Raw genomic sequence first — 13,501 nt, 5'->3', positions numbered from 1 at the left:
GATGTTGTAAACTGGGGAAAAAATGAACAAAGCCTCAGGGACCCCTGGGATATAACTAAAGATCTCACATTTGTGTCATTACAGACCTAGAAGAAGAGGAGAAATGGGGTGGGGCTGAAAAAGAACCTGAAAAAATATGGTTTAAAACTTTTCCATATTTAGCAAAAGACATAACCTACAGATTCAAGAAGTTGAGGAAATCTTAAACAAGATAAACACAAAGAAATTTATGATAGTCAAACTTTGAAACTAAAGACAAAAAATCTTGAAATAGAAATGACACCTTACCTGTAAATAGGTGAAAACCAAATAGGGAGACACACTGGATTTCTTACAAGAAACCATGGAGGCCAGAAAAAAGTGTCACAGTATTTTACAAGTGTTGAAAGACAAGAACTGTTAACTCAGAATTCTATGCCTAGAGAAAATATTTTTTAGAATGACATCTTAGAATGAAGACATTCTCAAATAGAGGAAGACTAAGAGAATTTGTCACTACTCGACTAGCCTTAAAGAATGACTAACGGAAGTTCTCTAAACAAAAAGGAATTGTTTGAAAAAGAAATTTTAGAACATCAGGAAGAAGAACAATAGATATAGCAAAAATGTAAATACAATAGACTTTTATTCATATTGTTCTGAATTATTTTGATAATTGAAAAAAATTAGTGTCTAAGTGGTTCTAAATGTATACAGAGGAAATATCTGGGACACTAATATTATAAGTGGAGAGTAACAAGACTAAAAGAATGTTCAAACCACAGGAAGTTGGGAAAAGAAATAAACAAACAAACAAAACAAAAAATGAAATTGCAGACTTAAGCTATAATTGGTCTAAACACACCAATTAAAAGAAATTGACAGAGTAGATTAAAACACATGACCACAGGCTGGTCCAAGATGGTAGCATATGGGGTTTCTGACTGAGCTCATCCCCTCCCAAGAAAACATCAAATGTATACCTATATTTAGAGCAGTTCTTCCTCAGAGACAACTCTGAGCCATTTGAATAACTTTTGCACAATAAGCAAAAGAGAGGGACCACATAGAGAAGGTTGGGGAACCATAAGAGCTTTTCTGGAGCTGAAGGAACAACCCTGGATTGGAGGAACTAGTGAGTACCATTGTTTACATTTGTTTTAAACTTGGATAGCAGGGGCAAGCTCGATCCAGGTACTCTGGCTGACCTGTAGTCTCCCTAGCCACACCTCTTAGAGCTAACTCCAGCAGAAACTGAAGGGCACCATAGCACACTTACAAGTGGCCCCTTCACCCAGAGGTTGATCCAGCAGGTACAGCAGGGTGCTACTTTCCACACCCACTGGGTAATGCATACATGGGTTCCTCTGCCTAGAGAGAGTACAGAGCTAGCAAAATGCTGCAGTACCCACCTGTAAGAAGGGTCTACTCTCTCCAAGAAGGTGTGGAAATAGTAGGGCACTACTGTGTGCTTACATGGGACTGACACTACTGGAGAAGGTGTGGAGCTAGCAAAATGCTGCAGTACTCACATACAGGACTGCCCAACCCAAAGAAAATGCAGAGCTAGCAAAACACTGCAGTACCCACCTGTAAGGCTGCCTCCAGTAGAATGAATGGGTTGCTGCTATGCCTAGGCACAGGGCTGCTCTGCCACTGGACAGTTAAAGCAACAGGGCATGCAGGCAGGGCCGAGCATGTGAGGAGTTTCACTCCCTGGAGAGGGAGCAGAACTAGCAAAGTGTGGTTGTGTGCGTGCAGGCCTGCCCCACCTGGAGAGAGGGGTGGAACTGGTGGGGTGTTAAGATGCATGCAAAGCAGCCTGCCCAGACCCTGCTCTGATCAGACAGTTAAAGGAACAGGGCACACCAAAAGCGCACCCACCAGCCCCATCTGCATCAGGCAGCCCCATTCAATTAGGTCAAGAAAACACACATACACCAGGCTGCCCCACTTGCAACCCACACACCTGCCCCAGCTATAACCAGCTTGCCAAAGGTATTCAACACAGTCTACACAGAGACCACTCTTTAAGACTGGGAGAGACAGCTATTGTATCCAACTCATAGGAAGAAACAAAGTCAAAACAAAATGGGGAGACAGAAGAACATACTCCAAAAGGAGGAAAACCGTAATGAAATTGAGATAAGTAATCTGTTTGATAAACAGTTCAAAGGAACAGTCATGAGGATGCTCAAAAAACTTGAGAGTACAATAAAAGAACTCAGCCCAGCCAGGTGTGGCTCAGTGGTTGAGCGTCGACCTAGGATCCAGGCGATCAGGATTCGATTCCCAGTCAGGGCACATGCCCGGGTTGCAGGCTTAATCCCCAGTTGGGGGGGCATGCAGGAGGCAGCTGATCAATGACTCTCATGATTGATGTTTCTATCTCTCTCCCTCTCCTTTCCTCTCTCTGAAATCAATAAAGATATATTTAAGAAGAAAAAAAAACTCAGAAAGCACTTCAGCAGAGATAGTGTAATAAAGAACTAATCAGAGGTGAAGAATACAAAAATTGAAACAAGGAATACATTAGAAGGAATTGACAGCAGATTAGTTAAGACAGAATAGTGGAAATCACCCAATCAGAACAGCAAAATGAAAAATTTTTTTAAAAATAAAGATAGCAATAAGACATTGTTGAGATAACATCAAGCATCCTGATGTTCACATTGGATAGATTCCAGGAGAAAAGAGAGAAAGGGGCCGAGTATTTGAAGAAATAATGTCTGAAAACTTTCCTAACCTAGGGAAGGAAACAGACATCCAGATCCAGGAAGCACAGAGAGTTCCAAAAAAGATGAACCCAAAGAGACTCACACCAAGACATTGTAATTAAAATGGCAAAAGTTAAGGATAAAGAGACAGTCTTAAAGACAACAAGAATCAAACAAGTCACATACAAGGGACCCACATAAGGCTGTCAGCTGATTTCTCAGAAGCAAATTTACAGGCCAGAAGGGAGTGGCCTGTAAAAGATATTTAAAGTACTAAAAGAAAGGTATCTACAACCTAGAATTGCATCCAGCAGGGATATCATTCAGAATAGAAGGCGACATAAAGAGTTTCCCAGACAAGAAAAAACTAAAGGAGTTCACAACCACTGAACCATCCTTATAAGAAATGTTAAAGGTTCTTCTTTATGAAGAAAAGGCCACAACCAGAAATAAGAAAATACAGGAAAGAAGAAAAAAAATCTCACTGATAAAGGCAAATATACAATAATCACAGTGAATCAGTCACTTAAAAAACTAATATGAAGGTTTAAAGACAATAACTACAATAATTGATCAGGAGTTACACAAAATACAAAGATTGATGTCAAAAACAAAGGGGGGCCGTAAAAATGCTGTACTTTTAAAATTTAATTGAACTTAAATGCCTGTCAACTGAAAATAGACTGCTATAGATACAAATGGATATATCTATGAACCTCCTGGTAACCATAAACCAACAACATACAGAAATACACAAAAAAGGAAAAGAAACAAATCCAATCAAAACACTGAAGAAAACCAACAAATCAAAAGGAAAGAAATCAAGAAGAAAGGAACAGTGGAGAACAGCAAAAACAAAAAACAATGAACAAAATGGCAATAAGCACATACCATTAATAATTACTCTAAATGTAAATGGACTAAATGTTCCAATCAAAAGACACGGGGTGGCAGAATGGATTAAAAAAAATAATATACTGCTTACAAGAAACTCACTTTAGATCAAAGACACACTGACTACAAGTGAAGGGATGGAAAAAGATATTCCATGCAAATAGAAACAAAGAAAACTGGGGTAGCAATACTCCTAAAAGACAAAATAGACTTCAAAACAAAGAATGTAAGAGACAAAGAAGGATATTGCATAATTTTAAAAGGGTCAATCCAGGAAGAGGCTATAACATTGTAAATATCGATGCACCCAGCCTAAGGCCACCCAGGTATATAAAGCAAATATTAATGGACATAAAGGCAGAAATTAACATTAATAATTGGGGACTTTAATACTCCACTTACCTAACAAGGAAATAATGGCTTTAAATGCCATTTTTCTGTTGGAGGAGTTATTTATATGTGTTGGATATAAATCCCTTATTGGATATTTGACTTGCAAATATTTTCTCCCCTTCCATGGGTTGGCTTTTCACTGTTGATAGTGTCCTTTGATACACAGAAGTTTTAAATTTTTATATAGTCCAATTTATTTTTCCTTTTGTTACCTGTACTTTTGGTGCATATCTAAGAAATCATTGCTAAATTCAATGTCATGGAATTTCCCTGTGTTTTCTTCTAAGAGTCATCTTGTTTTAGCTTAATTTTTGTATATGTTGTAAGGTTTTAACTCCGTTCTTTTGCTTGCAGATACTGTTTTTCCCGCACCATTTGAAAAGATCATCCTTTTCCCATTGAATGGTATTGACACCCTTGTCAAAAAATCATTTGACCACATACATGAAATTTTATTTCTAGGCACTCTCTTCTATTCTGTTGCTCTATATATATCTATCTGTCTTTACACCAGTACTATACTGTTTTAATAATTGTAGCTTTTTAGTAACTTTTGAAATTAGGAAGTGTGAGGCCTTCAACTTTGTTCTTTTTCAAGATTGCTTGGATATTCAGTCCCTTGAGATTCCATGTGAATTTTAGAATGAATTTTTCTACTTTAACTAAAAACATTAGTTCTAATTTTATACCTCAATCTCTTTGAAGTAAATACATCAGTTTGAGGAATGCTGATTGCTTTAAACTTACTGGATCTCCGTCTTTCCATGTAGTAGTTCTCAGTCTTAAGAGTCCTCCGTTTCCTTTAATTGAGGTTAAGTAGAGCAAGAAAAGCCAGAAAGAGGGAGACAGGAAATCTAAAAAGGATCCTCGTGTCACAGAAATTTGTTGAAAGGTTGTAAAGTATAACCTTTTTTATTCGCCACAAAATTAATTTGAAGCAGATCTAAGATTTTTCTGTAATTCATTAACCTTCATATTTGAACTATATAACTGAACCTTGATATCAGTGAGCTGTGTTTAATTATAACTCATTACCCTAATCAACCTTATATTAACGTGGCAAGTAAAGGTTCTCTGACTTTTTATTATTATAATACATCTCTACAGAAGACCTTTCTAGGCTACTGCTGCGTCTTTTTCCAGAATTGTTCCTAGGTTTATTGTATCATCCAAATAAACATTTTAGATATATGTATGTTATATTGGTTTTTGTCTTTCAGAATCTCTACACAAGGAAGTACAGGATTTGGCCTTTCTAGACGTTGTATCCAAACTTCGCAGTCATGAGAACAAAAGTGTTGCCCAGCAGGCCTCTCTCACAGAGCAGAGGCTTACTGTGGACAGCTGAGAACTGCCCCTCCCTGATACATGGCCTCATCCCATCTCTGGTTTCCCCTTTGTTCTCCATCCAGCTGCCTCTTCTGCTTCATTCTCTTCCATATCACTTGTGCATGCGTGTAATGTTTCAATACCAATTGAAGAACTCAGTAGGTACCCGCCCAGTAAGATTTCTAAACTCATAGTTAGCGTGAACATGAATTTGTCAACAAGTCTCCACCCATAACTGTTCTCTTGTATTCCTGTTGCTTGAGCTACATTAAGTAGAATGTGCATGTTGTAGTCCTATGATGATGTAAACTTGGTACTACATAATGACTTGCTCCTCACACTTGGTAAATTACATAATAATGTACTGATAAATTAGAAAGAAACAAGAATGCAGCAGGATCTGTCTCGCTTATTAAAGATTATATTGAATAGTAAAAATAGCTCCATTTTTTGGTGCTTGGTAAGCAGTGACCAAAAAACTGTATGGCTGTTCATTCATTAGTCTTACCTACTAATGTCAAACTCGTGGTACCTAGAGTTAAATAAAGTCCAATGCTCTCACTCCTTACCCTATGGTTTCTCCTCCTTCCTAACTATGTAGACTCTCGAAACTGCCACAAACTTGGCAGAACTTCCTGAGGTTTTTAATTTCATGTTTAATTGGTTGTCATCAGTAGCTTGATGTTGAAAACATTTGCAGTTTTCAGCATGAAACTAAGGGGTTGAAAATCTCTGTTACACTTGTACATCTTGGTTTTTTGGCTGTATTTTAGATTCTTATATATGTACAGTTTCACCTCAGAACTTTTTCCCATCAGTTAATCAGGGTTGTCCAACACTTGTCTATAAAAGTAACGTTGGCATTTGTTTTCAACTAAGGAAAGTGAGTATAGCTCATTGGAGACTGGATTTTTTTTTTCCCTGTTGTTTTCATCATTTAGCTCAAAAGCAAGAGTCTCCACTCATAGTCCTTTTAAATCTTATACTAGAACTAGCAAGACATAGGAAAAAAAATTAAGAAATAACTTTGTCTAGACTAAAGAAAGGAAGCAGGTTATAAAGCCATAGTAGCCAGTCCAGTTCGTTCTGCAGGTGGCCTCATACCAGTAGCTGTTAGAGTTCCCACCTCCACTTCCCACAGGCAACTGCAGTAGATCTTAAAGGCTTTCAGAACAGGTGACAGCGCCAAGACTCAGGAGAGGAGAAGACCTCCTTGGAGAAGCATACTGTACTCTTCACTGCCACTACCACCACCAAATGGATTTTTAGAACTTTGAAACAGTCTTTGTAAATTAATCAAAACATCTCTGTGACATACCTGCCTTCTCCCCATGCCCAAGTTTGACAAACACTGGCTGAAAGGTAGAGTGGGCTCCAGTGTGGAAGGACTGCAGGACAGAATGGGCAGCCGGGGTCCAGAGGCTCCTTCCTCTCCAGCATGAGATGCTGTACATCTCTAGGGTGATCGAAGTTGGACTTTGGATCTGAAACGGCTATAATTCAAGAAAGTTAAAACCCCAGTGGAGATAAAGAACCCTTTGACTGACTAGTCCCTTTGATGCCCCAGAAAGGGACTATTCTATGCTGCGCTTACTGTAAGAATGATCTTGTTTATTGTCTTCTCCTGGGCTGGATAGTGGGCTATATTTTATTATAGTTTTGAAAGACACCTGTAATGTTGCATAATAGACTGTCCATATTAATAACTAAATAAATAAATTGTATATCAAAATGTAACGGCATCATTTGGTTTGTATATTTTACTTCTATTTCCATCTCCTAGAACAGTGCTTGCTCATGGTTGGTGCTTAGTAAGTGTGTGTTGAATGAATTCCTTTTTCCAGGAAACTGCCATACTTCTAAACAAATTCTAGATAGATTGCTAGAGAAGTTAATATTTAGATATTTTGCCCAGCCGCCGGCATGGCTCAGCAGTTGAGCATCGACCTAGGATCCAGGAGACAGAGGTGTGATTCCTTGTCAGGGCACATGCCCTGGTTGCGGGCTTGATCCCCACCAGGGGGCATATAGGAGGCAGCCCATCAATGACTTGTCATTGATGTTTCTGTCTCCCTCTCCCTTCCTCTCTCTGAACTCAATATATATTATTAAAAAAAAAAAAATTTAGATATTTGTCTGACTTTAGAGAAATTTTTTTTAATATAGTAGGACCTTTCCCCTAGTTTAAAAGCATTATATAGAAAACCTCACAACAGAGGCATCCAAAAATCGTAGATTTGAGAGAGCCACCATCTAGGCCAGCTGCCAACGATCAGTTTGCCGATATGCTAGAAACTCTTGTCTCCAGCAGAACAGTGCAGTTCAGATGGCCAGTTGTTCCAGAGAGCGACTGGAAGCCTGTGCCCTTATGGTGACAGAGGTCCACAGACCACACTGGGTGATGTTCTGCTATGCCACGGCAGTGGGTAGCAGCCCACAGACAGTACTACCCCCTACCTCCTGTGGTTCAATAGAGGCCACCTTTCAATTAGTTTGCTACCCACTAAAAGCGCATTCTAAGGGAGAGAATGGGAGGAGCAGCACCACAAAACTGGAATTATCACCTTGTGCCAAGACTAGAGCACAGATGAAAAGCAAATACGCCAGAAATGAGAGGGAAGAAGTCCGAGTGAAATGCACTAGAAAGTCCTCCCTCCCTCTCTCCCAGCAGCATTCACTTCTTGAAACCCTGTTAACATTCACCCGAAGAGTAACCTCATTGTACTCAAAGCAGACTTGATTAAATACTGGCCCATAATCCAGTGTTGCCCTTGCTAAAACATGTTTTGAGCATACTGATAACAATGTCCTCTTGGGTGGAACAGAATGCAGCTCTCGGATACAAGCATTAGTGTGACGTGTTCTGAGAAACCCTGCATGTGAACTTTTCAAAAGGAAATGCCCTTTGGTATCGTTAGAAGGCTTATTATTCTAATTCTGCTGAACATAAGGGTGAAGATGTGTGCTCCTTAGGTGAGCATTACCCTTTATATCCAGCTGTTAATAGAATCAGTAGCTTAAAAGCCACTTCTTAGCTCTAGGAAGCCATGCCATTTGAATTATACAAGTGTCTATTAAAAAGCACTTAATGAGCCCAGCCGGGTGTGGCTCAGCGGTTGAGCATCGCCCTGGGTGCCAGGAGACTGCAGTTTGATTCCCGGTCGGGGCACATGCCCAGGTTGGGGGCTCGATCCCCAGTTAGGGGCATGAGGGAGGCAGCCGATCAATGACTCATCATTGATGTTTCTCTCCCTTTCCCTACCTCTCTCTGAAATCAACAAAGATATATTTTAAAAAAAAGAAGCACTTAATGATATTTGGAATGAATCTTCATGGCCATAACCAGGAATATTGAGGATTTTTTCCCCAAAGATGAGATCTCTTAATTTACAAACATACATGCATAATTATATACTGTGTAGCTTCATAGATACATGTTTTATAGGTGTGTCTAAAATGTGATAACTTTTAAAAGTGTGATAAGTGCAGAGAGTAAGGTTTTCAGATATTGTCTGATCTGTGGCACATCCTGGTCTGTTCATCACCAAATTCCTTACACTCTGGACCTGTTTTCTTACTAATATGATGAGTGTAATAATCCCTATTTCCCAGGGTTTTTGTGACATTTGAAACCTAGAGGTTGATGGTAAAGTTGGATGAAACTGTGATAACTTACGGCCTAAACTACACTCCCCCGTTCTCCCTGCAGGATTCCCAGCTAAAGGACTTCAAAGAACAGCCAAATGGGAGACAGTGTGTCTATTAAAAGTGTGAGGAGCACTCAGTTATCGATGCAGAATGCATAGCCCCTTGCTCCCTTCCCCCAGAGATTACTCTGCAGAGCAAGCCTTGAATGTAGGTTCCCATTCGTACTTTTCCTGTCTTATGTCTCTTCATCTGTCAAGTGGAATAACAGTAATAGCTCAATAATCTTAGTTTTATTATTACTAAGTCACTATAAATAAAGCTGTAGTACTGAGAGTTTTTCCCTCAATATAGAAACAAAACATTGCCCCCTCCCATTTTCAATACTGCCCAACTACTTACCAGTATAGATAAAATACTCCTTTTTATATACATACCTGTTCGTGAATGTCTTTTCCTTCAATATAAATGGTATGTGTTTTGCATGAAGGCAGATGGTAGAGAATCCACTTGTGATGGCCTGTTTGTCACTATGCTTCTTGACTAGACAGGCAGAGTCCCTTTGATGTTGGAGGTTTCCAAGGGTAACTTCTTTATGTGTCATGAACGGTCGGCTACAATATCTGAAGGTATGAGTCTTGCATGGAATTTATGCTCCTTTCTAAATTTAACCAATTTCTTATTCTTTCTTAGTTGACTTTTAAAAGTTTATTTCCTTATCCTCACTTTGTTTCTGCCTAGAAAACAAAGAAATAAAAACTTTTTACCCAAACTTTATAGCTATGGCCACAGAGATTCTAATCTAACAGCATTTTAAAAATGGACCTTCTACTCCTACTTACAATACTAGATAGGAACTTAGTACAATTACAATTCATTCATATCCTGGGACCCATTATAATTAGACCAAACTTAGGCCATGTAGGTATTAATACCCACGGTTCTCCTGATGCCTGTCCCCTCAGTCCCTGCTTTCCTACTGCCCTATGTCACATTTGTCCAAAGAGAAGTGTAGAGTCTCCCACTTCCTAAGGGAACCAGAGGGTCAGAGAGGTGCATGAGCAGCCCTGTTCTCACAGGTGACTTCATGGGTTTCTCTGCTCTGCAGCCTTCGAGGAATTAAAATGGAGCAAGTTGAGCGCTAGCTGGTTTGGCTCAGTGGTTAGAGCGTCGGCCCGCAGACTGAAGGGTCCTGGGTTCGATTCTGGCCAAGGGCATGTACCTGTGTTGCAGGCTTGATCCCGGCCCTGGTCGGGGCGTGTGCAGGAGGCAACCAATCGATGTCTTTCTCGCATCAATGTTTCTCTCTCTGTCTGTCTCTCTCCCTTCTACTCTGAAAAGCAATGGAAAAAATAGCCTCTGGTGAGGATTAAAAAAATAATAATAAAATGGAGCAAGTTAGGTGGTCAAGGCACAGAAATGGGGGCTCAGGTGAGAAAGTGACTTGAATCAAATACTCTACATGGCTTTCATCTTCACCCCTGACCTCAGAACACATTTTTGGAATTTGTCCATACTCAGAGGTCCGTGGTTTTTCTGGTAGGCATGTGTACAGGTTTATTTTAATCTGCTCAGCCATACATATAGAGTTAAAACCACATTCACTGGTGTGTAGAACTTCATAGTGGTTAATTAGTTTTGGTCACATATATAGAGAATTTTCCATTTTAGGATTAGGTTGTAAGAAAATTAGCTAGATTTTTTTTTTTATCCTCAAGAAAGTATAAAGCCTAATTCTGTCATACTTTGAAGTCTTAGTTCAAAGGGATTTTTTAAATTAAGTAATTTTAAAGATACTAGATTTCTGTTATCTTAGAATAAAACATTTTAAAGTACAACCCAGACTTACATAAACTTTGAGTGTAACAATAGATCTTTTAAAAATATATACAATCTATTTTCGAGTAAAATTGAGGGGCATCACTGTTGCAGGAGTTACTTTGTAACTTCCTGATTCCCAGGAATCCTGAAGAATTCTGAGGGAAAGAAATTCGGGGTGTACCCTCAGATTACTGTCAAAAATATATCCTCATATGAATGCTCACTTTGAATTTTAAAACGGTATCTACTTTAGGCCTCCCTTCTAGGCAAATGGTGTTTTGGTTGGTTGGTTGGTTTTTAGGGGACTGACATATACAGAACAGAAACAAGCCTCTGCTGTGCCCCTGCCCTCAGGGTGTCTGTGCACTCAGGTGAAAAACCTCTCCTATGAGCACACTTCACAGTGCTCTCCCAAGGTCAGCATCGCCCCACCACTGGGTCCAGAGAAGGTCAGCCACCTTTTGACCTCGTCCTGGATTCAGAGCCATTCAGCTCAGCTTCACTGAGGTCCTCGGTCCCTCCCCGTCTAGCACAGGCACATCAGATGGATACTTATCATTACTTCAAACTTACGAAGGAGCGGAAGGTTGACTCGTACTTTAAGATAATATAAAGCCATGAGGCTGCAACTCAACCCAGGAAGACAAAGAGCTGCCCTAATCAGGGTACACAATGGGGGGGAATAAAATATTAACCAGAGCAACTTTGATTTCAGACCCATCTCTGCAGGAATCCAAAACAGTCCCTGATTTTAATTGGAGCCAGCCGCCAGTAGACAATTCCTTCACCTCGCCCTCCCTTTATGAGGTTCTAGAATGCAGCCTGCTCCCCACCATGCCTCTCCTACAATGATTTCCTTTGTCATGCAGGTAAGAAAAGAAGATGAGTTGTTAACAACTCATACTCCACTCTTTTCGCCCACACCTTTCACCCCCTGGTGCCCAGCAGAAGTTAGGTTAGGGGACGTGACACAGCAGAGTGACCACTGAGCTTCGAAATACCGGTCTAGCAGCTCTGCTTCCCCCTCCCCCACATCCTGCCCTCTCAGTCCCCCACCAGCATAACAGAGGCAGAGCTTCCCCGAGCCACAGGAGTCAGGGCGAGGTGCGCAGCGACCCGAAGGGACAAACGGGTGCTCCTAACCCGATCTGACAGTCCCTTCCTCTCCGAGGTGCAGCCTTGGTCAAACCCGTGGCTGACGTGTGACGCAGTCTGGGAAGGCTGTGCTGGCGCGCTCCCACGGCGGCCGCCCCGGGTGTGCGTGTTCCACGTGGCTGAAGTGTTAGGCCGCATGTAGCTACGCCCTCCCCCGCCACCCACTTAAAATATAACAGGCATTTTTCCCACATTACTAAGAACTCTGTTTCACAAACTCCACTTTTAATAGTTGCATATTCAACTATCGGGATGGCCCATAATTTACTTGGCCGTTTTCCCACATAGAGACATTTTAAGACACATTCCGAGTTTTGTAAGACAAACCCCAAGTGCTAAGTTGTGAGCGTTCCTAGACTGAAAACTATCTGAGCTGTCAGTCCCTTTACTTCCTGACCCTAATCCTAAATCAACAGCCCCGTTCCTTTCTTCCTCAGGGCTCCTTATCAGTTTCTCAGTGTAGTCTCTTGGCACCCTCCGGATCCACTTGTACCTTTGTCACCTCCTGGGTGCTCAGTGCTCCTGTCAAGCGCCATAGTCTTCTAAGGCAGCGATTTTCAACCTTTTTCATCTGGCACACATAAATTAATTACTAAAATTCTGTGCCACACAAAAATACTTTTTGCAGATCACACACACAAAAAAAATTGGTGTAATTTTAATTCATTCACACTTCGACAATCCGATCTAAGGGAAAAGAGGTCAGTGCCCCTGGCATGTTTTAAAAATTCTTGCAGCACACAGGTTGAAAATGGCTGTCCTGAGGGGACCTGCCCCAAGGGGAGGAGGGGGCTGAAAGGGCAGAGTGGCAGCACCTCCCTCCTGGGCATCTAGGCATTACACCCACTCACCATTTACCACCCCTACCCCCCCCCCCCCACCAAATATATCTCAGTGTGCCTCCTAAAAAAAAGGAGGTGAAGAACACACCTCCAGGCACCCACTGGAGCTGGTGTTCAGCTAATTGGAGCCTAATTGCCTCTTATCACTGTCATCAACCACAGCCCGCACTTGTGCAGCTCTTACAAGCCTGCAAACCGCCACTCTGATCTGCAAGTCTCCAGGCGCCACAGGCATGGAGAGGGGAGGCAAGAGGTGGAGAGCCGCCTCCTCCATGAGAACCCCCTATAACAGGATGCGATGGCCTGGCTCACCCATAGGCCACATGCAGCAAACTGGGGGCCTGCATACATCTTTGTTTGGTATTTTTTTAAAAAGAAGAAACAGGAAGGAAAATGAACAGCTGTAAACATAAAATTTGAATGTCCCTCGCTGGTGTGGCTCAGTTGGTTCCATGCACCAAAAGGTGGCGGGATCGAGCCCCCATAGGGGCAAATGTTGCAATGATCCATGTTTCTCTCTCTCTCTCTCTTTCTCTCCCTTCCTCTAAAATCAATTAAAAAAAAACAAAATCATAAAAATAATTAAAATAAAATTTGGATGGTTTCACATAAAAGCTAGTTCTCTGACTTTTAAAATGGAGAGATCTGACAACCATGGGTGCTGTATTTCAGGAGAGCAGCCTGTGGCTGTGACCACCTTTGGACAGGGCCTATGTCTCCAGCCTG

General features: G+C 41.1%; 1 protein-coding gene across 4 annotated transcripts in view; it reads left to right on the top strand.

Annotated features, from left to right (window-relative positions):
- The window catches only part of RAP1GDS1 (Rap1 GTPase-GDP dissociation stimulator 1), a 129,966-nt gene extending 122,917 nt beyond the window's left edge, over positions 1-7,049 (top strand). For all 4 annotated transcript variants that reach the window (XM_016211191.2, XM_016211190.2, XM_016211189.2 and 1 more), the window contains one exon: positions 5,204-7,049. In XM_016211191.2, coding sequence (XP_016066677.1) covers positions 5,204-5,331 — 128 coding nt within the window. In that variant the 3' untranslated portion in view covers positions 5,332-7,049. The remainder of the gene's footprint in view (positions 1-5,203) is intronic.
- The last annotated feature ends 6,452 nt before the right edge of the window (positions 7,050-13,501 follow it).

The sequence above is a fragment of the Miniopterus natalensis genome, chromosome 1 (assembly GCF_054644295.1).
Source record: "Miniopterus natalensis isolate mMinNat1 chromosome 1, mMinNat1.hap1, whole genome shotgun sequence".
In the NCBI taxonomy this organism is placed as follows: domain Eukaryota; kingdom Metazoa; phylum Chordata; class Mammalia; order Chiroptera; family Miniopteridae; genus Miniopterus; species Miniopterus natalensis.
This window is presented reverse-complemented; position numbering and strand designations above follow the sequence as displayed.